The sequence below is a fragment of the Gavialis gangeticus genome, unplaced genomic scaffold, assembly GCF_001723915.1.
Source record: "Gavialis gangeticus isolate Ggan-Ray unplaced genomic scaffold, GavGan_comp1, whole genome shotgun sequence".
Lineage (NCBI taxonomy): Eukaryota > Metazoa > Chordata > Crocodylia > Gavialidae > Gavialis > Gavialis gangeticus.
Window position 1 is genome coordinate 14,902,485 of NW_017729028.1, and position 27,571 is coordinate 14,930,055.

At 42.1% G+C, this 27,571-nt stretch overlaps 1 protein-coding gene across 1 annotated transcript in view; it reads right to left on the reverse strand.

Annotated features, from left to right (window-relative positions):
• NBAS (neuroblastoma amplified sequence) overlaps positions 1-27,571 on the reverse strand; it is a 457,208-nt gene that overhangs the window by 198,993 nt on the left and 230,644 nt on the right. The window contains exons 36-40 of the mRNA XM_019520763.1: positions 17,998-18,165; positions 17,027-17,140; positions 16,641-16,764; positions 2,138-2,214; positions 1,491-1,628 (exon numbers count right to left, since the gene is read on the reverse strand). Of these exons, the coding sequence (XP_019376308.1) occupies positions 1,491-1,628; positions 2,138-2,214; positions 16,641-16,764; positions 17,027-17,140; positions 17,998-18,165 (621 nt within the window). The remainder of the gene's footprint in view (positions 1-1,490; positions 1,629-2,137; positions 2,215-16,640; positions 16,765-17,026; positions 17,141-17,997; positions 18,166-27,571) is intronic.

A 27,571-nucleotide genomic window follows, 5' to 3' on the forward strand; every position in this document is an offset into this window, starting at 1 on the left:
GGATGCTGGGGCCAGGCAGGGCAGCCATTGATGTGGCTGGAAGAACAGGCAGGGATGAGGCCTGTTTGATTTGGAGATTTGGCAGTGGCCAAATCTCTGAATCAGATTCGGCCAAATTGATTCGGGACAGTGATTCGAATCACCAAACTGAATCACTATCCCCCAAATCGGCTGAATCCTAAGTGAATACTAGCCACTTCACACAGGCCTACAGACTACCTTGCAAGGCTGAATGAGAAAAGAAGCTGCTCATACACAGAAACTCATAAGGAAAGAAATTTCTCATTCTGCTGCACAGCTTCTCTCCTCATTCATCACTACTGGGAAATAGCAAGCAGCAAATCACACAAGTAGGGCAAGGGTAGGAGAAGCAAGTTTTAATTATTATTAGAGGAGACTATTAGAATAAAAGAATGGAAATTTGCAGAAACAAAACTTAGGGATTGCAAACTAAGGAATTATGTGGGAACCAACTGGGAACATCCTTCTATCAAAGGGGGACGCTGCAGAAGAATGGAGCATTACTTCACAAATCTTCCTCAAACAAGACTCAGTCACTTCCTGAATATCTCAAGGAACTTCCATGATGACCGACATGTTGGCTGGTACAGGATTTTAAACCCCACACCTACAGAACTTTTGAAGTCCTAAAACTTCAACATTTTTGACTGAATTAAATGAACAGGATACAACTGGTATGTTCACGCAATGTGAACAAGATATTAATTATCTGCATTATCATAATACAAAGGAGGCACATTCACAGACCAGAATTCCAGAACACAAGGAGTGATACTATTCCTTGGTGGAGAAGGGGAAGGAGGAGGTAGACTATGGCAAATTACAACTGTAGAGCAAAATGGTTAGGAGAAACTGAAGCAATAACTTGTTCAACTCCTGAAAGCAGAAAAATTTCATGGCCTCAAAAGAAAGGACAGATACTTGTCCTAAAGCCTCAAGCCATAAAATTGAACTGCCCCTGAATTCCATAGGTGGGAGACATTAACCATTAGTTATGAATGGGGGAGACCCTGGGTAGTAGAAAACAATCTGTCAAGGCAAGTTATTGAATCATTAACACTTAGGAATTGATTTTCAACACAGCAGCATGTAACATAAGGTTCAGGAGAACAATACTCGATCACAAAAAAGGAAGTCCCTTCAAATAATGGAGTTCTTATTTGGATGGACATTCCATTCTTCCCACTGTGAGCAGCCATATTATGACTGCCAGTATTGTAAAGTAATTTGAAGATTGAAAGTGCTAATGCACTTAAGTAGTATGCAGCATTATGCATCAAAAGCATGTACTATTTTTTTTTTTTTTTAATATTAAGCATCTGTCAGTTTACAGAACACTAGAGGAAATAACTACTGGCAGTATGTCTGCCCAGAGTGAGTCAAATCTGTTCCTTAAGTCATGTACTAACTTTTTATGCTAGATTTTATATTGCATATTAATGAATACAGTAAAAAAAGAGAGAACAAACCCTATAGAGGGGGTGGCATTTGTCCTTGAAACATGGTGCCAAACAAGCATAAATCTGCAGGCTATAGTAATAACTTGCCAGCTGGAGAGATAAAGCAGAATGTGACTGCTTTTCAAAGCACTTGTTCGCATCTACCACCTAGGAGAAAAAGCGGCATTATTTTAAATGAAAGAATAATCATACCACTTTAAGTGCACAAACTTTTTAGAAACTATTCCCAAACTGGAGTTATAAAATAGTTATGAATGCATCCCACTTTTCCCTCCAAAATTAAATAACCACAAAGCAAAAATGGGCATCACAAAAATATAATTACAAAAATAGAATACTGTATTAGCCTATACCAAACCTAACATCAACTCTCATTCAACTGCAAAGTTATGAGCTTCATTTGAGTTATTAATCAGCAAAAAAGGCTCTTTTTAATGTAAAAAAAAATCTTTCTACCACTCTCCCAAGTCATGGCTGAACCCTTGAAGGGCCTATCAATATCTTCTTCATACTTACCTGCTCAAGCTGGATTTTATTACAATAAAACATACTAATTTTAACAAAACTATAAGAATATTTTTGAAAACAATTATAAGAACTTAATACAGGGATAGCACTTGAACAGGAGCTCAAATACAAAATCAGTGTAGACATACCTGTGGTAATGCAAGCAGATATGCAAGAGACAAGGTCATATCATTTGGTAAGGCATCATTAGCCAGTTGTAGGAGAACTGAAATACATGAGAAGAGGGAAGAAGGCACTGATTACTGATCCATCTGCCCTTTGTAGCTAAAAAAGTGAAATGTTTTTCCATATAACCATGCTTTATTAGATACTAGCTTGAAGCATTCTATACGTTTAATTAAACACTAATCAGTGCAATCCAGAAACAGCTAATGTGCAATTAAACTGCAATGTTGCTTCACCTTAACTTCCAGGCCAGTGTTTTGTACCTTAATCCAACAAGATGAAATAATGCAGTAACCAAACTAAGCCAAATTTCTGAAACGTCCTCTAACCTGATTTACAACTCAATCTGGTGGTTGTAAAAATCAAGGCAGTAGTATAAAATTATGAGCATTAAAGAAACCAAGGAGAGGAATAGAGTAATATATGTCATCTCCCCAGCTCTAAGCATCATGACAACTTATACACAACAAAAATCTTAACTTTACTGCCTTATTAAGACAAAAATAATGGCACCAAAAGCAGTAAATACAATTTTAAAGAAAACTCTCTAAAATTAAGTGCTGGTTAAGACAGGTGAATACCTGGAAGCAGCTGTACAAATCAGCTCGTTCAGATGATGCATCTGATGAAGTGTGTAGAAATTAGTTAACTGCATCACTGAATTATTTCTGAAGTGGTATGCAAAAGGTGAGATACCAACAGATTGGAGAGACACCAACCTTGTAATCCAAACCTGGCTGACATGAATGGAAAGTCACCTATTTTTGTACTGACTTTCAAACAAAGGAAAGAAGAACTTTCCTGCCAACAATATTATCCTGCAAGTATAAAATCCATTCATACTAACAGAACAACTATTTGGGAGTAAGAAGGGGGGAGGGGGAGAGAAGAAGAATTAAGAGTGTCTACATGATATTGCGAAAATAAGCAATAACTTTTGTTTTTAACAAATTGTGTCCCTTTGGCAGGAAAATTCTGGTAGGATAGACAAACCAAACCCCCTTCGTACCGAAGTATATAGCATGTTTTCTGGCCTTGGCTTTCCAATATTCCTTCCCTACCAAGACAGGCAACTGGAAAAAGAAGAGTGCCTGAAGAAAACGTTAAGTGCAATACTCCAAAGCCAACTTGGCTGGTTCTCTTTCAGAGTGTTTAAGTTGAAAGTGAAACTGGGTGCGGAAAAAAGTCAACATGTCTGAAAAACATCTCACATCTACAGTCTAACATTTACACTATCTACAGACTATAACATCAGTGTGGGGAAATTAAAAGGAAGAAGACTATGCCTTAGCCTAGGGGAGAAAAAAAAAAAAGATCCCATCTACCTCCAGCATAAGAGCAAGTTTTTTTTCTTTTCTTGTAAGATTCTGAGTCATATGTACAGAATAGGGGTTTTAGTGATAGAAGGATTTCCTACACTGTGGCTGAGTGGTAGGGAGCTTTGCCCAGACCACATGCGGGTGGCGGGGAGAAGCAGTGGTGGCAGCAGCTGCGTCATAAATAGCAGCACGCCACAGACGCAAGCTGGTGTGTTTTAAACCACCGCTCAAAAAACACTGACAACCACTGCTCTATAGGCATCCTATTTGTATATGCATGCTAGTAAGAAGCCTTAGAGAGCGCTTTCTACAAACTGCAAATGAGAGAAATTGCAACATATGGATGCTCCTTCTAATATGCACTCTTACATGACAAGGAATTTGGTTATACTGGATATATGTATGCCTCTGAATGCATTGCGTGACAAGAAAATTATGTGCAGTCCTCAGCTGATCAAATGGAGTATTCAGTTGTTAAATCCTTGTTAAGCAGACAATGAACAGCAGCAGCTTTATCAGAAAGTTTTAAAGTGCTTTATTTTTTAAGCCTAACTTATACTTCCAGGAACCATTAATATATATATTTTTTTATAAACACATAGCTATAAAACATAGATCACGAATTGCATTAAGAATTAGAAATATGCTACAAATCATCTTGCTGGCAAATATTTGGTGGTCTGTCTTCATCAAAATATAGTTATGATGCCCCTAAGAGACCTAGCTTTCTATTAAGATTAGAAGAAAAGACTGGCCATGGATACAGACACCATTGTAAATGCATGATCCTATATAGTCAAGTTCAGCTGAGAATTGTACAAACAAAAGTGGCACCATGGCCAAAACAAAAGTTAATATTATTTTATTCTATTTAGAGTCCTGTACTATGTCCATCACCACTGGACTCAAGCGCTCTTTAAAAATGCATAAGAATATGACAACCAATTATCACGTGCAATTCTTCCTCCCAAAGGAAAAATGCCCATGGATTAAAAAATGAGGATCTCAGATTATGCATAAATTATGGTTTATATCTGCTATGTTGTGTGCTTTTATTACTGACAGCAAAGCATATGCCTTGACTTTGCACTTGGAACCAGAAGTAGTGAAGATTAGAGTGGGGGTTAGATTCTGTAGTGTCTGCATTCTTGGATTAGGTCCTTAGGATAAATGTAACCATAATACCATTCCCTAATTAGACATCTGAGGTATATATAAGCAAATCATCATATGTAAAATTAAACATTTTCTTGGTTGAGTATGAAGAGGTTGATTATACAAAGCACAATAAAGGTTAGGCCTTCAGAAGTAGGCTGTAATATCCTGTCTCGGGTAATCTGAAAGGACCTAGAACTAATCCTTTTCTTTTTTCTATCTACTGCCACGTCTCAGTTATGCTCTTCAATCATAGTAATGAGTTCGCTGTGTTTTTCAAGTGCGTTTGAGAGTAGCAATTTGACAGAATTCTTCTAAAGTGGATCTTCCAACTCCCCGATAAATCAAAGTTGCTTTTCTGAATAATTTGAAGTTACCAGGGATAACTAGTCAACAGCTCTCCTCTAATAGATAGGTCCTCCACGAAAGATACTGTAAGCCAGACTTTGCTCCAGAACCGTCAAAAAAGTAAGATTTTTGCTGCCTATAAAAAAAACTGCTTTGTAATTATTGAAAATAATAATCATGATGTGAGGTACATTTTGGGTGATGCTTTTTACTTGTTATCTCTGGATGTAGAGCCAAACAAACCCATTGTGCACAGTGCTCACAAAATTTTAACAGCTCAACTCAAGCCTATGAAGACCAGTGCTATGGGTATAGGTAAATAGCAAATCTGGAGATTTCCAAAACTGCCATGTCACATAAGAGCAATTCTCCAAGCCAACGTTAGACCTGTTTGAGACATGAATCAGCCAAAGGGCTACTCCTCTGTATTATCTTATATTAATTCCTAATATGCCAAGTGTTCCTATTACACTGGCCCCTAATCTTAGCTTAGAACACCTCTTGGAGATCCCACTGAAGCCAAAGGGAATTTTGCTATTGACTTCAAAAGGAGTTGCACTGTTTCCTTACTTTATATTATTTTAGGTTTTGTTTTTTTTTTTAATAAAAAAATAAAAAAAAAAAATCAGGAAGATTTGGAATTGTTAAAACCAAGGATCACAGAAAAAAATATTTAGTAAATTGATTGGCACCACATAAACCAAATGGCTTTCTGGAAACCCTAGAATGGGATCTTTCAAAGCAACATTCACAGGAGGAAAACAACCAGCATTATTGATTTAAAAATCGTTATCCATTAAAGCAGCCAGATAAATAAACAACCTTATTTTGTGTATAAACATCTGTCTACTGAGCCCTAAGGATTCCCCAGCCAGAACTGACCAGATTCCTATTCCCATCTCCTTTAAGTTTTAAAGAATTTTCTGACAAGTTTAAAGTTGTCAGAGTTCAAATCTAACCTGTCATCAGTTGAGGAATCAGACACAAGAAACATATTTTGTTCAATAAACTCAGAATATATATAATTAAGATTAGATAATACTAAATTGCTACTCTGAGTTTACTCCTTTTAACAACTTCTGATTCAGACTTCTAAGCAATATTCATGTGTATTTGCCCATATAGATTTGTTAACTAAATAATACATTGATGAGACCTGTTGCATGAGAACCAAGTATCTTTTTTCCATGATATGGAAAAATGTGTTGTTAAAGTGCAAATGATACTGCTGTACATTAGCCTTTGCAGTTACACTATTGTATTGAGAGTTCACTGTTAACAAGGAGGCTGTTCCATCATTCAGAGAAGGGGAATACCATCAATTTGTTGCCACAGCCATTTAAAGTCCTTCCCTCTTGGCATAATATATTGATCAAATCATAAAACTTATGAGCATCACAAAACAGTAACAAAACACTATTCTCAGGTGTCTCCTCTTGCTTCAGTCTGTCCCAGCTAGACGGGAAATATGAATCTTTCATCTCTTGTCCCCATGGACCCGATTCCTTATATATGCTACCAGATCACGACAGACAGAAAACCCTTTTAAGCTGGTGATTTCTCCTGTCACACTTTTGTCAGGAATTATCTGCTATTATTCGTAAAAGCTAAAAAATCATGACTTTCCGTGACACATCCCACATCCTGTAAAAACACCTACATTTTTTAAATTCCTGGATAAAAGATCTGGTAATCATCTGTATTAACACACATTAAATCGCATCCAGGTTACCAGACCATTCAGATTTATCCTACAAGTGTGCTGTTCTTACTAGTGAACAATTCAGTAAGTAAATCCAGTAACTTATCAGCGATCTTTTATTTTCTGCCAAATATCCGGCTTATGTAACAGCAGTTGGTCTAGAATTGATTCATATAAGAACAGGTCCTTCCACCCAAATCCTACATCCGTTTCTATGATGAGTCTCCATTAATAACTGTATTGAGGTTTTTCAGTTAGCCTGTTGAAGGCATGGGAAAAACAAAGGTGTCCACAATCAGGAGCAAGGGTGCCACACGTGCTCACTATATGCCCCCTGTGTAGCAGATACGTGATTTTCTACTGCCTGAACAGACGTTCGAGCAGAAGTTGTTATTACTGTATTTCCTGCTTAAAATGTGCATACATTTCCCACCAGCTGATTTCTGGAAAAAAGTTACATGCTATTTTTGAGAAAATGTGTTAACTACTCTTTAAAAATAAATTTACTGGGTGAGTGAAGGAAAAAGAATTGTGATCCTGATACCCCTTCCTCACTATTGGTGGTAGTATAAAAAAGAAAGCGTATTTTGAGCTCCTTCTTTTAATAAGAGAGATCTGGAGAGAAGGGGCAACCCAGACTTCTGTCTCCCAGATGGACAGATATCTAATGGGAAAATGGCTGGACGATGAGAACATAGGCATGTATATGTATGGGAGCAGCGCTGAACAGGGCATCATAGAAACACAGAAATTAGAAAATTTGGGTTAGATGGGACCTCAGGTCACTTAGTCCAACCCCCTGCTCAAAGCGGGACCACCCCAGTTAGATCATTCCAACCAGAGCTTTGACAAGCCAGGCCTTAAAAACCTTCAAGGACAGAGATTCCACCACCTCTCTGGGTAACCTATGCTAGTGTTTCACCACCCTCCTAGTGAGAAAGTTTTTCCTAATATCTAACCTAAACTGTCCTTCCTGCAATTGGCAACCATTGCTCCTTGTTCTGTCATCTGCTACCACTGAGAACAATCCAGCTCCATCCTCTTCGGAAGCCCGCTTTAGGGAGTTGAAAGCTGCTATCAAATCCCCTCTATTTTCTCTGCTGGAGACTAAATAAACTTGGCCAGTCTGCTTCTGACACCAATGTCCACATCACTGATGAAGATGTTAAACAGTATAGGCCCTAGGACAGAGCCTTGTGGGACCCCACTGGTCACAGTGCACCAAGACGATTGGCTCCTGTCGACCACCACCCTCTGGGTCCTACCGCAGAGCCAGTTCCCCAGCCAGCGGATCGTGGTGACGTCAAGGCCGCAGTTAGCTAGTTTTGCCAAGAGGTGATGGTGGGATACCAGATTGAAGGCTCTTTTAAAGTTGAGGTCTACAACATTGATCTCTTCCCCCTTGAGTTCCCTCAGCCTCTCCTCGTAAGTCATGTGCCCCAGCCCCCAAACCATTTTCAGTGTCCTCTGCTGGAGTCTCTCCAATTTGTCCACATCCTTTCTACATTGGGGGGCCCAAAACTGGACACAGTACTCCAGATGTGGCCTCTCCCATTCTGAATAGAGAGGAACAATTACTTCCCTCAATCTGCTGGCAATGCTCCTACTAATGCAACTCAGTATGCCATTATCCTTCTTGGCAACAAGAGCACACTGCTGACTCATATCTATCTTCTTGTCCAGTGTTACCCCCTGGTCCTTTTCTACAGAGCTGCTGCTTAGCCAGTCAGTCTCCAGGATGTAGCAGTTCATGGGATTCTTTTGTCCAAAGTGCGGGACTTTGCACTTGTACTTGGTGCACCTCATGAAACTTCCTTTGGCTCAAGTCTCCAATTCGTCTGGGTCACTCTGCATCCTAGCCCTATACCCCAGCATATCTACTATACCCCCCAGTTTGGTATTAACCATGAACTTGCTGAGGGTTCAATCCATCCCATCTTTCAGATTGCTAATAAGGATATTGAACAAAACTGGCCCCAGGACTGACCCCCGGGGCACTCCACTTGATACTGGCTACTAACTAGACACTGAGCCATCTAGTTGCCATCACTTCTCTTCCCAGCCAAGTATTTTACTGCAGGGAAAGGTGTCCCCCAGCCCAACATCTTTTTCTCCTCATGGCTCCGGCATTTCAGTTCTGCTGCAACACTAGAAAGAACAGAACACTCTGAGAAAGATCTCATATTCATTGAGGTTTCATAGAAAATTTGCTTTTTTTTTATTTTGGAAACTCAGTTCAAAGGCTTTAACTTTAATAGCTGTAAAAAGATTTAATATTTTGTCTTCAAAGAGTAGTGAGAACCACACTAGTTGAGACAAATTCCAACTGAGATCAATTTCAGAAGAATTAGATCCAATGTTTGAAGCTATGCCAAAAGAATAGTAGATCTGCAAATGCACAAATTTTAAAGAAAATATATGTTCTCAATTCCATTTTCAAATGACCTCAGATTTCTACTACCAATCCTACTCCACCTCCCCATGCATTAGGGCTTATTTCAAGACAGCCTTTGTAAATACAGGCACTTCAGAATATATTGGAATAGTTCTCTTTTAAATAACAAGCAATAGTGGGTTATCTACTAGCAGAGATCTTGTCTTCTAAAATTTAGAAGAATATAAACTTCTCTGTAGACCACACTGTGTGGACCACCATTGCTTTTTTTTTTGCTGTGGAATTTGATGCCATGACCGTTCTAGCAAAGGGCAGAAAGTACAGGTAAAGGATACCATGAATTATGTGATCTCTCTTATTTTTAGTATCTCATGTCTTAAGAGGAGGACCAGCAAGCTCAAATTATTCATAGAAAGTCTTAATTACTGCTGATGCTTTTACAACCCGGAGAAGAAGTTTGCTTCCTGATCCATGTTCAGGGGGAATGTCTCCCTTGCACGACTTTCCCCTTTTTTTTTTTGCAATTCAAAATATTGGTGTACCTACTTTGGAACATAAATCAAAGCAACTTTAAGATATGAAATGTTCTTCTTTCCTTGTTTAGAGTATGAGTCAAATCCCACTGAAATGGAAAGACTCCCACTAATTTCAATGAGCTTTGGATCAAGCCCATAATGCTTTGGTTTTGTCCATTCAGCATGAAGCTATCCTCAGGGAAGGGGCATGCACTGCCAATTCAGTATTTAGTTTACTTTTGCACAGGTAAAACCTGTGCAAACTATCCTTCTATATATTGTATAAAATAAACGAACTTGAGGGAAACTCCCTCCTCCAAAAAATCAGAAATTCTGGTTTAAAAATCACAAATTCTCTTATTTTAAGAAAAATGTGTAAATTCTCTGATTAAGAACCCCCAAATCCATGTTTTTCCATGATTCAAATGAAACACCACTATATATATGTGTCAGTTAAACACAATGTTTTATTGATATATTTACAATTTTAAAGCAATTTGGAAGCCTACCAGTGCCTCAGTAACTATAATCAAACAAATTATAGATACCTATACAATATCAGCATTTGATTTGGGGTTTTTATCATGGAAAAAAAAAATCAGTGCTTCCCCTGCCGTCTTCACTCACCAGGACATGGGCCAGCTGCAGCTAACCACCTGCTGCTTTCTGGTGCTGATGAGCCATGATATGCTGGTGCCCTTCCCATACCATTCCCCATCCACAGCCCCCCCTTCCCCGCAGCCCTACTGGTGCACCTCACCCCTTGCGCACAGTGCCCCGGCCCTGCTGATGCCTATAGCAAAGTGGGCTTTTCTTGGGCCAGCCGTAGCCAGCCTCCCATCTGCCTCCAGGCATGCCGCCTGCCTCTCTCACCCGCCATGACTTGCTGGAAAATGAATAAGTAGAAGTTGAATCAGCGGGAGGCTGCCCATGTTTTGCTCCGATGCCAGGGGACGCTATCTGCAGCTCCGACCCTCCCCTACACCACAGCCCAAGCCTCGCAGATGGCATCCAGATGTTACAAGCACATCAGCCCCACACTAGGCTCCAGAATCCTCCTCATAGGACCCTCCTTTGGTTCTGCTGCTCTGGCAGCCTACACCGCCTTCATCTGGGCTGCTGAGCTCCAGGTAGCTGGCTCCCCTCTCAGGCATGGTCCCTACTCAGGACCTTCGGCCCTACACAGGCCCTGGCCTCACCTCAAAGGCCAGGCGGGGTTCCAGGCCCATGACTCAGGGTGTTCCTCGCGGTGGGTGCCTGGCCCTTTTGACCTACTCAGTCCTGGCCCCAGCACGGGCCAGTTGAGGGGGTACTCTACCTCCGGCCTCACTAGCCCACACTCTCTCCAGGCCCCCCTTCCTGGACGTGGGGAGCTGGGGTACCTCACACCACGACTGGTGCCCCAGGGTCTCACAGGGGACTCTCACTCCCCCCCTGGGGCAGCAGGTCGTGGTGCTACCTTGTCTGTGATCTTACAGACCCCCCCTTCCTATGCGGGGCTCCACAACTACCCCCTCTTCTCTGGGCTCCACAACTCTGCCCCCTCACTTGGGGCTCCACAATCACCCCCTTTGCTCAGGGCTCCCCAACACTGCCCCCTCACTTGGGGCTACCAGATCTCCACCCCCATCACTGGGGCCACAGGGGTGGGGGGGTTGCTCCCTGGTGGGCTCAGGTAGCCGTAGCCATACCTGGCCCCAACCTTCCCTCTCAGGGTCTCAAACCCCTGCAGGGCTCAGGTGGCCTCAGCCGTACCTGGCCCCAACCTTCCCTCTTGGGGTCTCGAACCCCACAGGGCTCAGGCGGCCTCAGCCGTACGTGGCTCCACTCTCCCTTGTGGGGTTTGCACCCCTGCAACTACCTCTGATGGAACGCAACTTACCCAAAGGTGAGGGCTAGGGTTAAGGCACCCCTACCTGTCTTCCACCAGGGTGATAACTGGCCTGGCATTTCCTGGGGGATCCTGTGCCAAAGAGCCCCACCAGGCCACCCACTCCCAGCACGGTGCAGTTTTAGGTCATGCTCAGGACTAGGAGCCTCCTATCCATCCCCTACAGCTCCTCCCTTACCTCCAGATGGTACCAGCAGCCCTACGGCCAGGCAATGTTGTTGCCTGGCCTACAGCAGCAAAGCTGCCCTGTTTATATGGGCAGCCCTAGGTCCAAAATGGCTGCCCTCATCAGATGCCTGGCGGCTGCCTGGCAGCTGCCAGCATCAACCTGCCAGAGGGCATCCCGCAGCTGCCAGAGCTATGGGGCCAGAGACCCAGGTGCACAGCCCCCTACCCCCCACCTCCCAGCAGCACTTGAGCCTGGGCTGCCACCCACAGGATGCAAAAGCTGCTGCAGTGGAGCAAAGTGCGGAGCCCGGTTCCCACTCCCCTCATGGATGGCATGGCTGGAGCAGAGCCTGTTGGGTGGGGGCGGAGGGTGGATGCAGGCTGCCCACTGTGGACTCAGGGCTCCCCACTCTGCTGCCCTCCCTCAGGGACCTCTGCAGCACAGTGGGTAGGGCAGAGCATGGCAGGGCAGAGCAGGGATGGGTAGGGAAGCTCGATGCTACTGCTGCGAGCCCTTCACCCCCATGGTGAGGCACCCCCTCCCTGAGCAGCAGCAGCAAGGGGCACAACTCCATGCTGCCACCCCTGCTGCTGCTAGGTGGGCAGGGGGTGCTTCGCCATAACCACATGGGGCTGGCAGCATCAGCAATGACCTTCCCTGTCCCGCTCCGCTCTGCTCTGCCCTGCTATACCAGGTCCCATCCACTGGGCTGCTGAGCCCACAGCAGGCAGCCCCCTCTCCGCCACCACACATGCCACCCCCCATACCTCCACCTGGGAGTGCACACAGGAGTGAGGAGCCAGCCCACAACCACTAATAAACCACTCCTGGCTCTGTCCTGCTCCCACCCAGGCCCTGTGGCCATGCATTCTGGCCCTGGGCCCCAGTCCCACACACCACCCAAGCTGGGCAGCAGCCCCAGCCCTGCCCAACTCCTTTCCTCAGTCACAGTGGGGGGGCCTCAATTCTGCTCCTCCCCTTCCAAACTTACCTGAAGAGAGATGCTCACTGGGCTGCCTGGCAGCCACGTGCATGAGTGAATGCACACACACACACAGTGTCCCCTGCCAGCCTGGAAAGGGAAGCCCATCATTTGCCATGGGTTTTTTTTTCCTTTCAAGGAGAAAATCCATGCTTTTCTCCTTAAAATGAGAAAATCCAGGTTTTACCGCATTTTTCCCATGGGAAACAGAAAACCCAGATCCATACAAATCATTAATGAAGATGCTGAGCAATACCAGGTCTAGGACAGAGCCCTGTGGAACACCACTTGATACTTCTTTCCAAATACACATTGAGCCACTGCTGATTACACTTTACAGTACTTCAATTTAGTCAGCATTTCCTTAGCTTGTGTGGATCAGTTACAGCAAAGCTTTGCTTGCCTGGGAACCAAGCAAAAGATGTGGAAAAAAGGGGGGGGAGGGGATAAAATAGCAAAAGTGTTCTGTTATTTAAATTTACATTTGAATGAACTAAATTGAAGCAATAGGTGGGACCTAAACAATCATGTTCCCATTTCACTATATACATTTAAATGTGTATGTTAAAACAAATCCCTGGGCAAATGCCCAATCACAAAATTTGAGTTTATAAACGACTGATGAGTTAGAACAACCAAAACCTAAAATACAAAACTTGATGGTAACAAGTGTTCTGGATGTACACAGAATTTGCTATTACAAAGCAATATATATTGTTTCTCATACCTTTCCCATTTCTTTAAGTAAGACCCATACAGTTGGAAACCTGTATACTTTTCATATACAAGACAAAATAGGTCATTCATATAGACGAAATACTGTAGATGTTAATGGAACATGGATGGTTCATTCATTGACCAATCCAGGTAGAAACCATCACTATCATACAGGATCAATACACATAGAAATCATACAAAAGCCTGTTAACAGCATATAGCAAAGTAGGTCTCAGTAACAGTTTGAGCCACAGGCCTTGGTGTCTCCAGAAAGCAGATAATACAGGACCTAAGTGGAAGCACTGACAAAACTGGGAGTACAAACATCTAGACATCTCAGAAGGCCAGTGCATTAATAAACAATAGATTACTTGGGTACAAGACACTAAAGCCGTACCCACGGTGTCTTGGTAAACAGTTCCCCCTATTTGGTAGGAAAGTCACAATGTTCAGTGAAAATCATATATGAATGATGTCACCTAAACACATTTAGTGACTGGTGGAACTGACAAAGTTATTTTGATCAGTGTATACAAGGGGGGCTGGGAACCCTGAATAAGTTGCATCAGGTAGGGGCCCCACTTCATGTTGGTGCCATATTCAGCAAATAAACCTCAAAGGTGTCATGCCTGAATCTGTATAATGTCAGGTTCTGGTGGTCTTGTAAGCAATAAACCCCAAAGAGTCTTTGTTACTAAGAACTGGAGTCTGCAGGCTCTTGATTACAACTGACAAGGCTGTTAGTAGTAGCAGCAAAAGTAGTAGTATCCTGACAGCACATGCACAGATCAGCCAAACTGTGGGAGCTTGATGCAACCAGTACCACTTCACAGCTGACAGGAGTTCAACAAATACTAAAACTCAAGCTACACTAAGACAGCCTAAAACCATCCTCATATAATCACTGCTACTGACTTTTCAATACTCACAATTATGTACTATATTATGAGGTTATCAAAAACCTGTGAAAACAAGTCATATATCCAGAGTTGGCCCAATGTATACTCTTAACACAAACACGCACTTTTTAATTGGATGGATAGGATCACTTTGCAGTGAAAAATTTATGTCTTATGGAAAAAGCTTAATTTCAAGACTTTTTTTTTACATTTCATGTGAACCAATACATTAATTTGTCATGGCAGAACTGCCCATAGAGCAAACTATTAGACAGACATCTTCCTTCAAAGGACACTAACAGCATGGAGATATTTTAATAGTTCATTTCTTAAGCCAGCAGGAGGCAGCTAAAACGAAAAGATGTATAATTGCTGCAGAAAAAGAAATGGAAATGCTCAGTTTGAGGGTCTTACTTTTAATAAGCAACTAAATATAATCCATAGATAAATTTGAATCTTTTCTTAAAGTTCAAGGAAATCCAGGAATTTTAAATGAGCAACTGTGGGGGCAAATAGAATGCTGGAAAAAAAGCAATTCAAAGACAGTATATTATCAAAACAATACAATATCTGAACTAATTTTAAAAGGAATGCATATCTGTCTCTACAGATACTATGACATACACTGTGGCCCCTGACAGATATCCAAGTAAAGGTGTGATGAGATCTGATACACGACCCTCACAATAGCACTTTCTGCCATTTTACATGTGCACAGGGAGCTCAGGATCCTTCTGCACAAGCAACTAGAAAGCTCTCGCAGCTGTGAGCCCTGCCAGTTGCTTGGGCTCTCAGTCAGGGGGGTGCATCCAGCTGAAGGTGTCCCCGCCAATGGGCTCCCACCCCTGCATGGGCACACTAGGGATGGAAGTCCCAGCCCGGCCACACATTCAATTAATGATATGATAGAAGCCAGCCACAAAGTTATTACATTGTTTTTTCACACCATTAATTGAATTAACAATTAATGTGTGGCAAGGTAACAACTTAAGATGTGATTAACTGGTTCACCATGTCTTAAGTGTTCTGTGCACCAGGGGCCTATATAACATATCACTGCTTCTCATTACCTGTAGGTCAGTGATATTCTTTAAGTGCACAGCTTGACCATTTCTATTAAGTAGATACCATCCTTCAAGTAGTGGCCTGTCCTGCCCATAACAGATCTATTAATACTCTTGGGCAGGGGTTGCCAACTGGGAGTACGCATACCCTTTGGGGTACTTAAGAAGGCCCTAGGGGTTACACGCGGATGGGCGGGGATGGAGCTCTGCTACACACCATCCCGCACTGTTGTGCAGGTGCCGCCTGCCCGCCCAGAGGAGGATGTTCGTATGCAGCAGCTGCTGCCGCTCCACATGCAGCCACCCCCCTTCCCCCTGGAATCTGGTTGCACACCATTCCCCCCTTCCCCCAGTTGGCATCCAGCTGTGCACCACCCTCCCTCTCCCCCCTCTCCCACTTGGCGGCCAGGGATACACTGCCCCACATCCGGCTGCCAGGAGGTACAATGATCCAAGATGTTGAAAAGCCCTGCTCTTGGGAAATCCAGAAACGCTACTGACTGATTAAAAAGTACTTTTTTTGTATTCTGATAAATATTCTGGTAGACAACATTTCTAACTTTTTAAAAAATATCAAAACATTACTTTAGAGTACAACACAGCTACAACTCTTTATATAGTAGAGTACTCTACATATAGTTCATGGATTGTTGGTTGTAATTGTGTTGGTCTAAAGACATAAGCAGGCAAAGTTCTTTGGGTAGATGTGATATCTTTTATTAGACCAACTAAACAGTTGGAAAAAAATCCTGTGTGGGGTGTGCGGCAGGGTGTGGGGTGTCTGGGGCGGGAACTCTGCCAGCCTGCAAGGAAAAAGCTGTGGTTTCCCACATTTTTCTCCTTTAAAGGAGAATCCACTTTTAAAGTTTGTTCCCGACCCTTTCATATACTCTTGCAACTGACTTTTGGGTCACAACCCATGGGTTGAGAAATGCTGATCTAACACACCAGGTAACCTGCCTTTACCACTGACCACCGACATTCCTTCACACTTTTCCCTCCCTTCTCCCCCCCACCCTCCATCTCTACCCTTTGGTCTTCCAAGTGTCTACTCATTTGCATCTTCACAGATGTCCTGTTTATTTTAGCTTCTTTTCTACCTTGGAAAAATCGTAACACCAGCAGAGTCTCCCAATACCTGAAGGGTGTTTGTGCCTGAAACTTGCAAAGAACTTTTTCCAACTATTTAGTTGGTCTAATAAAATATATCACATCTACCCAAAGAACCTTGCCTACATATAGCTCATGTTTGTTATCCATCACACACATGTACACACACAGAAATATACAGAGTTGAGCATATTATTTACCTTCTGTAGCTGGAAAGAAGTCTTTTCCCTCACTTTTTGTTTCTGCTAATTTTCCTGTTCTTAGCAGCACTTCTGCAAAGCTTTCCAAAGAGCTGTGCTGGTATGCGGCATAAGTTGCTTCAGACTTTTAAAACAGAAAACATTGCAATTATTTTTAATTTGCATTTTACATAATTTTCTGCATCAGAAACAATAATCAAGCTCATTCCTATACTTTTCTTTGTTTTAATTTGCTGCATACGATATCAAATCATTAGTCTGATTTAATTCAACAAGAGTATTGAAACAAAATTACATAACTATAGCAACATTAAAGAGCAAAGATTTTAATGCCTTAAGATGCATTTAATAGAGACCCTTGAACTATTCATGCACTTTAAACTTACATCTGCAATGTATGGATCAAGAATTAGAGACTCATAAAAAGGATGGCAGCCCTGCTTTTCCACTGTGGCATTTGCTCCAGCCCTGCTTTTCATTACATCTCCAAATTCTTGACCCTGAAAGTCGTAAGCATAGGTCAGCTGGACAACAACAATATTTTATTAAAAATCAACAGCCATATATTCAGGTGGTAGGCAAATCTATAACAAAGACTGCATGTGTAAAAATCACACACAACTGAACTGGAGAGAGAGACACAGAGAGAGACACACACACAGGGAGGCAGAGAATTACAGTCTGGAAAGGCCCTGCTATTTAGTTTGGCCAGAGCTAGGCCTTGAATCCATGCTTAGGAGGTCAGCAACTTTGTCACTGGGCCACAAGCTAGAGACTCTGCCTACGACGAGAGAGAGAGAGAGCAAGAGAGAGAGCGAGAGAGAGAGGCCCACGTAGATCCAGATCTTGCACTGTCTTGTTACCAATAACTTGAAACATTTAAACTTAACTTAAAAAAAAAAAATTGCAAAAATAGGCTGAGGAAAAGAGACAGTAAAGAACACAGGATAAGGAAAAATAGATGTTTTGAAAGATAAACAGAACACAAACTGAAAAGAAACAGACTTAAGTAGAAAGTATAACACTGTTTTAATTGTTTTTTGACTATGTATAGTTGTCATCCCAAAAGCCCTGCAATTTTACTAGCTTTGGACTGTGCTTTTCCTCTTTGAAACCATAGCTCACGCAAGAAATATGGAAAAATGGACTGTGGCAATATGGAACTAATAACAATGAGAAAAAAAAAAAAATCTTAAAACGAAATACTCTACAGTCCCATACTAGAGTTGAGGTCTACTAGCAAAAGCATCAATATTTGGCTCCAGGGTTCAGCCAGTAGGTCCCTTTGAAGGCAAAGTGACTTATACATTTAATAATGAAACTACATACATAACGTTGAGGGTTAGTGTCTCCTTACATGCAATGGCCGCAGGTAAGTTAATGATTTCTTCCACCACTGTCCATCGCTGACAGCATGTAGCATGGCTTTTGTAGTTGTAGTCGTATTGGACAGAACCTTCATGGTTTTAGCTGTTGTCCAATACAACAAGTCAGCAGACTGGTTAGAGGAAAAGCTGCTTTCATCCTGTAAGTATATGCATCACACAATGGCAAGCATTAGAAAAACATGCTTTGCTCTAGGTCTTCTGCCTTGCTAAATCTCTAAGAATATAAGAAACACACTGGCAAGTTTTGTTAATGAACTATTTCACTTACCACCCAATTTAGCAACCAGCTGCAAAACAAATAAAATACAATAAAAAATGCAAACGCTGGTTATGCATTTTTGACGCTTGTAGTATTCATTTTGTTCAGCTGGCCCCACTGTTCCGTTGAGATCCTGAAGTCTATACAAATGAGTTGCTGCTACATTTATGCTTCAAATCTAACATGTTACTGAACAAATCTCACACATGCATACAAACTCTTTTGGCAAAAAATATATCTAGTCTCAGGAAAGGTATCTTCATGTCTGGTGTTAAAATTGTGGAGAAAGTTTTGCAAATGTACGTTAATACATTATGAATTGTCTAAGCATTTAAATGAATACATCCAAAAAAATACTGTGGGAGCAGAGGTGTTATTAATGATTTCCATTCTATTAGGACTAAATTAATTCTTCCTATGTTTTACAGGTTTAAATAATACAATACAAAATATACTTTAGTAGTCTATGCCTCATGTGATTATATACCATTGATCATAACTGCATAACATATACTGGTTTTCAGCTCAGTAACTTGGGGCAGTTTTAAACAAAAAACATGGATGGGACCAATTGTTAAAAAAAAAATAAAAATAAAAAAATAAATAAAAATATGACTGTCAAAGTAAAATCCCACTCCCACTAAAATCTGTAAAAAAATGCCCAGGGCATTCACCAGGGCAGCATTTTACCCCTAATCAGTTTTATTATCAACTATATGGGAAATACTGATTCCTAGAGTTACATAACCAAAAATGGAAGGTGGCCTAAAACAGCCATCTCTCATCTGTATTAAGTTTCTATGGAGGCTTTTATATTGTCTCTTTTCAGGAGCAATTTTGTGCTCACAAATGGTAGCAATTAGCCATCTATCAGACGTGCAATCACAAAACTGAGAAATTACCTACTTCAGAAACCACATGATTATACTTTTCTAGTATTATCTGGCAGTTAGATAAAATACTTAAAAAAACCATTATCAGAATTCTCTTAGCAGTCCTGAAGGATTAATTGAAGTGAGCAAATTATTTTTCCTTTAGCTTTATCTGGTCTGACGCTCTCCATTACTTAAGAATTTTTTAAAAATGTAAACAACAAAGATGACATTCAGCATCAAACCTATCTCTGGCATTAAAAAGGCACCCACAATTGCTCTACCTGCAAAAGAATGTGTAAATGCAAGCATTTCTTGATTATTAATAGTAATAGGAAGATTCAAAGAAGGGACCGCCTGCCAACATTGAACAATCAACTGGAAATTTCAACTCCCTCTTCACTAGCTGAAGGAATTGCATGCTGAGCAGAACATGCTAGAATCTTTACTCTCACTGAAAATAAATAGCAATAGGATATACTTTGGTTCTGTTTAAAGGAAAATACTCCCTCTTGATACTTATTGTGCAAGCTCCTTTTTATATTAAAATGCCATTTCCAGATAATTCATGGTTTGGGGCTCCTTGTTGTTGTGGCTTCTTATTACATTTTTCACTATTTCCAAATAGATGCTTGAGGATGTTTGATGATACAGGGGAAAAAACCACAAACTATTATCCAACTTTTAAACTAAATTTAAACAATGTATGTTTTTAAATATAGGCGGCTAAGGTCCATGCAAAATGTTATGGGACAACTTCTCTGCCAGTGCATTATAATAAAATTCCATAGCACCAACAATACTCAATCCACATATACCAGAAGAGAATTCCATCTTTCATGGGTAATTACTGGGTCTTCTGCACACAAATATGAACTTAATCATCTAAAAGGCCATCTGCCATGTTCTTGCCATAGCTATACATTCAGTCTATATATATGCTCATTATAAACTTACACATCCAATCACATGCACACACCTGAGTGCAAAGCAAGCGACTAGCTTTAAAAAGTCTAGCTCTCAATTGGAAACTGCCTTCAGAGAGCTAAGGCATTACAATAAGAGAATATATGCTAAAAACATAATCTTGACCCCAATTTGTCTCAATAAATACAGACATATACATGTGTTTTGCAGAGTAGGGCCTTTGCAGGGCTGGTTAACTCCTGAAGAGCATGAGATGACAAGCTGTTTGACAAGCATGGGATAACATTTTGAACAGACAACTACAAATCCTTAGTCTTTGTTCTTAAATTTTCATGATTTTCCCTAGTTCTATTTCTAAGGAAAATAATTTTGAAATCATTACTTTAACAGAATCATAAGATATAAAAGTGTTTACTGCTTATGAAACAATTTATCTTTTTTTAACAAACCTAATCATATAGCTACCAATAGTAATTCAAGTAAATTGTGTGGATTTGAATGTAGAGAATTATAAAAGCCTGCCCTAACCTTACGCTAGGGACAGAAGTTACACATAAACCAGTTTAAGTGATCAGAATCTGGTTTAAACCTGTAACAGAACATAAGTTCGGTTCACATAAATCAGTTTCAAAATGGCTGAAAGTGGTTTAAGGTAAACCTGGTTGAATGTAATATCAGTCTTGGTCAAACTGATTTATAAAACTTCTGTCCCAGGCCCCTTCCTGGTTCAAGTTAAATCACAGTCCTTGAGCATCCTAGCATGCTTTCCAGCCCTGGGCTGGGCTGGGTTGTCTGCTCTAGCAGAGAAAGGTTGGGGGGGGGGGGGAATAGAAGGGGACTCCTGCCTCCTCCCCCACCAGGCAAACCCCAACTGGGGTCTGGGGCCAGGGAGTGGGATTAAACATACCTTTCCCCACTCCAATTTACTGCTGGCTGTGACTGTGGACTAGAAATCCCAGAGGCACCTGGAAGGAGCCTTGTGTCTGGAAGCCAGAAGAAGTGATGAGCAACCCTGCGGTCTTGCTGCTGTGATTCTGGACTGCAAATCCCAGAGACCTTGGGGCAGCAGGAAGAGGAAGCGAACACACAGTCCATGCTGGCTACATGCCAGAAAGCCATACTCTAGCACCCCCTAGCTTCTGGCCTGAGCCACTGCAGACATGTGACTGCATTTCCTGAATCAAAAGTAAATGTGTGTCCAATTGTTTCTCAATTTAATCTCTGTAGTTTAGATTAATTTGCAAAGACTGAATCAATTCAGCCTCAGGCTTTTTGACTATCTGTACTTAGCTCATGTGACTAAGATGAGCTAAGAGAAGTGTATGTCTAAACTTCAGAGGAGAATCCAAACTGGAGCTAGTCTATCAAAGGAAGAATAAAACAAGAACTATAATTTTCAATCAGCCTGAAAATAATGAAAGAATAAATATGCATCAGAGCCTTGCCCACATGTCATATTTTTGGTGTCTACTAATCCGGGGGATAGAAATTAAACAAACACCCTCAAAACAGGCCTTGAAAATGCCTGCCTGTATCATTACTCTTTTGTAAAATATGGAAAGTACTGTTAACACCCTGATTTTGCAAGCAATTCTGAGCATGCTGAAAACACCACTAAAGTTTTCGTGTGGGCATAAGGACTGGACTCTATGGAGCTGCACTTACAGGACAAGAGTTTAAATGTAATTTTGTTACAGGCATTTTAACGGAACAGGTATTCAAAGAGTCTTTTTTAATATAAGAATCTATACCTTTTGTATGTGATGAGTAAGCAGTCAAGTCATTAAACTGAGAAGCTTCACTCTAGCCAAGATAAATGGGAGCTTTGTAGGAAGTTAGATTAAGAGTTTGGTAACAATCAAGTGACAAATGAACTCCTATTGAGAACTTGAGCTTCTCCAGGAGTGGCAGGCATCTGCTTATTCCAGCTAAAATGTTGGCTTTCCTACAACAACCATATTAAATATCTCCAGTTACCACACTAATTAGTCAGTCACACTGAGATAGGAAAAAAGGTACAACAATCTTGAGTGAAGCCTAACCTTTTCTTCAAAAGCTTCAGAGTTCTTGATTCTTACCACACTAATTTAATGCCTCCCTCATGATGAAGAAAAACCCCTCTGTGTACCATATTTATTTGAATATAAGATGACCTTGAATATAAGACCCCCCCCCACAATACTTAGATTCTACCTGTGGAAAATGTATAGCCGCTCCCCTGCAACTCGCAAACCCTACCCTCCCTGAGCACATGGGAACGAGGACCAACTCCAAAAACAAACGCTGAAAGATGAATTGATGCATTTTTTTTTAACTGATTCAAGTTTTAGCACAGGTACTCTACAAACATATTTTTAAGCAGCACTTTTGTACCTTCTTATACAGAGCACAAGTGGTGCATGATATTAGTCTAAAGCCAAAGGGTTCATGATGTACCATATAGTTCAACAGACTGGGCCCCACCAGAGACCACACCATTTCAAGCCATGGTGACCCAACAGCTCAGAACTGCTCAGTCTCCATGTGTAATCCACATACAACCCTCAAAAAGGGTTCAACTGCTAATTAGCCTCCACTCATGACTGGAATTCTGTGTTTTTGGCTGCAAGTCCTGGGAACCTCCCAAAATATATATGCAGATGAAATGCAGAGCAACCTGATCCGGCTTTACCTCATGGAGGACAGGGCAACACTAATCGTATATAACAGGCTTAGAGAGGGGGCAACAGATGGATTCTGGGTGACCCTGTTTGATGATGCTTGCCAGATATTTAAGGCTGGCGAAGAAACAGGAATCATTAGAAATGGGAAAGAAAGGTGCAGCTCAGCTGTGGGAGTGCAGAGGAAATTGAAATGTGAAATTCAGTGCAGTGGCTCACCATGACTTCAGAATGAGCTGGCACTGTGAGGGACTGAACACACTGGGCAGTGCATCGTATGTTATGTAGATGGGCTGCGTAGGCCTATCTTTGTGCTAGGTTCCCATCAGCCTCTTGGCCATTTTGGCCAAGATCAAGTGTAGCAAATTTTTGGCACCAAGAGGAGGTTGTCCGGTCTGGTTCTGGCCCTCCCACTGCTGGCCTGGTATTGCAGTAGGTGCCAGTTCCCTGCCAAGGGAATACCTGCTTGTTTTTTTTGGTTTTGTTTTTTTTAAGGTGTCCCAGGGATGAGAGAAAGGGCAAGCAGGAAACCATGCTTTCAGAGAAACCCAGGATGAACAAAAAAGAAAAAAAAAAAAAAAACCTCTTGCAGGATGTGGGAGGAACGAGCTAGCAGGCCAAGGAGAGACACCCACACAGTTCATCAGCCGCATCCATCTACAGCTGGGGCCAGGTGACGTCAGGAGGAGACGCTGCCCAGCAGAGATAAAAACCGACCCCAAGAGAGCAGTGGAACAAACTCTGGGAGTGAGAGGAGCTGCGGAGGATCACGGCAGCGAAGTCTTGTCGGTGCTGGATGAAGCCAAAGAGCTGGTGCAGAGGCAAGTGATCATGGCAGCAGTGGCTGCAGAAATTCCCCACGCTGGGTGCTGCCAGCACTGGTGGGGATCAGAAGGTCTGAGGGAGAGGGTGGCGGCAGCGGGAGCCACCGGAGGAGTTGACCCCAGAGGTGAACACTGCTAGGACACCAAGCCAAAGGTGGCTCTGGGAGGAACTGAAGAAAACCCCGGCTGGGGTAAAAGCATGGGTCCCAGCCCAAGGGACATGCTTCTCTAGGGCACTTGATGTGGGGGGGGCGGGGGAAAGAAGAGCCAACAGGTCTACGGTTTCCCCTCCTCTTTTCTTTTCTTTCTCTCCATTTCTGACCTTTTTTATTCCTGGTTTCGGGTCATATCTGGTGTACTGTAGCATTCTATCAGTGTAGGGTTTTTTTTCCTTGGTCCTTTTTCTTTCACTGTTCTATTGCTTTCCCTGCTGAGCGCAGGCTTACTTCATTCTCCCTTGCTGGGTTTTGGAAGCCAGAGACCCCAATAGGGGAATTATGGGCAACACGGAGACGTAACAGCAACCGGCGGCATCCTTCGTGGAGCACCCAGGGTGTCAGGGAAAACATCTCCTAAAGCAGAATGTTCTGAGACCCTTTTGGTCGAGTGGAAGTCCAAGACGTCCATCCATGAAGAAGGAAGAGTAGGAACCGAGGAAGACATCATTTTAAGGGCTAGCCGCAAAAGATCCTGAGGCTTGTCTCAAAGGGTGGTGCATGGCTGGGGTGTAGGGGAGGTTGGAGCCCCATGTACATCCGCCAAGAGACGTGACATCTTTGGAGGTATCCTCAATGGCAACCCCCTTCACTGAAGCTCTATCCGAAGTCATGGCAGGTAAGTTTGGGGGCTTTCCCAGAAGTGATCAGGGACCTCTCTGGGGGTCACACGAAACTACTTGGTGCCTAAGACCAGGCGCCCATGCAAAGGCAGCACAGAAGTGTATCACCGAACGGAGATGGGCACTTAAGGGCTACATAAAAAAGGTTCCCATCAGCATGTGTGCCCAATATGGGCCGTGTGTTTTATAGTAATGCTCAGTGCTGGCTGTATTTTAGTCAAATTCATAGTTGATTTCCATTACTGAACACATGCTGCTTTTGGAATCAGTTTAATGATAGATTATGCATTTAATGAGGTTTCCTTGTGTAAAACTGTAATATGAGGAGCTTTTTTACCCCCATGCTGATTAGGGAAGAAACCTGGTCTTATATTTGAGTAAATATAGTACATACAAAGATCTTGGGATCTCAGAGACATAGTCAACTCTAAGATGAACATCAGTACTCCATGTGACAAAGTGATATCATGCATTAGCAGGTGCATCCCCAACAGGTCTAAGGAGGTGACACTGCCCCTCTATGCAGCTTTGGTAAGGCCACAGCTGGATTACTGCATCCAGTTTTGGGTGTCACACTTCAAGAAGGATGTGGATAACCTTGAGTGGGTCCAGAGGAGGGCTACTTATATGGTTAGGGGCTTGCAGGTAAAGACCTATGAGGACAGATTGAGGGACCTGGATCTCTTCAACCTCCACAAGAGAAGGCTCAGAGGTGATCTTATGGCCATCTACAAACTCACTGCAGGGGGAGGGGGAACAGAAGAGCAAAGAATAGGAGATACTCTGTATACCAGGACCCCCCTTTGGGGTAACTACAAATAATGGCCATAAACTGACAGAGGGCAGATTTAAATTGGATGTCAGGAAGAACTTACTTACGGTAAGGGTTACCAGAATCTGGAATGGGCTTCCAAGGGAGGTGGTGCTCTCCCCTACCCTGGAGGTCTTTAAAAGGAGACTGGACAAGCACCTAGCTGGAATCATCTGACTCCAGCGCTCTTTCTTGCCCGGGGCAAGGGGTTGGATTCTATGATCTACCAAGGTCCTTTCCAACCCTAAAACTCTATGATATCTATTGGGGGGGGGGGGAAATCAATGAAAGAGTTTGTATATACTTTCACATACACCTTATATAATCTGTCCTTTTTTTTTAAACAATAAAATTCCGACCCCAGATTTCACTATAGCATTTGTGCCAACCATCCCATTACTGGCAATTTTAAGTTGGACATCACTGAAATCACTGAAACTGTTCAGTGGACTGAACTCTTCATTTCAGAGATATAAATGAGAGAAGAATGTGGTCATTATCACCCTAGCTACCACTACTATAAACTAACTAAGCATTTCTACAATTACCCATTTTTTATTTAACTATTTTTGATCCTAAGTGGGAAGAATGGAAAATATTACCACCTGGGCTTTAAACATACATGCATATGCAAACAGACACAAATTCTTCATTAAATAGATTCAATTAGGCTACCCTTTCACTAAACGATATACTTATCTGCAGTTAACTTAAGATATTTGGCATTCAATAGAAGTGAAGAACAATGCATGTTACAGGTGAATAAAAGTAGCATTTAATAGAAGTCTTATAGCGTAGCGAACTTTTAAAGTGCAGTTAGAGTTTTTCAATAAAAACATAGGATCAGTTCTGTAATTAACAGTAGGAAAACAAATTATGCAAGTGCTGATCAAAAGCATATTACACACACACAAGCAGATTTGCTATTTTAATAGAATGTTTCCAAGCAATGTGTTCTTTGCTATTTTCCAAACAGTTTATTTTCAAGGACTGCAACAATATTTGTGAAATTCTAAGCTCCTTTTGGGTTAATGTGCCAGAGCACAGTAATTACATTTTCAGATTACTTAGATATATAAATAAAAACATTTCTACAGCAGAAGTAATGTATGTTTTAAGTATTAAGCAGTTTAGGCATAGTCAACCCTCATTTATGAGGTAAGATTTGCCATGGTTATTATTTCTACTGTTATTGCATAACAGACAGCATCTTGTGGCCAAGCACTATATTTTAATCTAATAATGCTAGCAATATTATACTGAAATACTCTTCATGAATCAGGGCTTTAATTTGCTCATTGAGATCTTTCTAAGTGCTACTAAATTAGTTGTTGAGGCAGTTATGGCATACAGATAGATAGCAAGAGCAGGAGAAGTTTAATAGGCAAGAGATGCCACCATGGTGGAATTCCTTCCTGTCACAGAGCCCAATTTTTTTAAGGTTACATTAGAAGACAACAGACTGAGTCAATGAGGTCATCCACCACAACCCAGACCACCTCAGGCTTGGCCCGTATACTTCTGAATTGTTTAATGTTACTATCATAGCACCTGCAAGACCAGCCCAGAATTAAAATGACCTCTGCCCCAAAGAAACAGCCAGAAGCAGACAAAAGGGGAAGTAAAAAATAAGACTATTCAGAATTACGGTACAGTGGAAGAACAGAAGGTTGAGCAAGATAAAGCCTCGATGAAACCTAGACTCTCGGGTGGGGTTGAGAAGGACCCTCTAAAGGGTATACTGAAAACAAGGTCATAGAAGTGAAAAGATAGTCAACTGTGTCAAATGTGGATGCTAATCTAGGAGAAGGATAGAGTGCTGGTTCTCAGCTTTGGCCAAGATGAGATCGTTACAGACTCTGGCAAAAACTGCTCACCAGTTTGGTGAGAACTTGCACCCAGTTGAGTGCAAGAGGGGAGTGTGACAGAACTGGGCCCCAGGGCTGACTGTGACGCCCCCTAGCAAACACGTGGACCCTGCCTGACTCATGCTCTTATATAGTCTTCCCCTGATCACTCGCCCACCACAATATTAGAGACAGTGTAAGGGAGGATGCCCTTGGGTTTTAGAGCAGCAGTTCTCAAACTCTGACAGATTGAGCACCACCACTTTAAGTGACACAACCTTAAGTACTTCCAGGTGGCATGAGGGAGGGGTGCATGGGTGTATGTGTATGGTTAGGTGTGTGGGCAGGGGGGTTGTAAGGAGTTGTGGCTGTGTGTGGGGGAGCATAGGATATGTTGGGGGGTGTATATGTAAGGGGTTATGGAAGCAGGATGTGAGTATGTGGGTTTTGTGGGGTGTGAGGACCCCCCACACCCCTCATGGTGCAGCAGCGGGGGGGGGGGGGC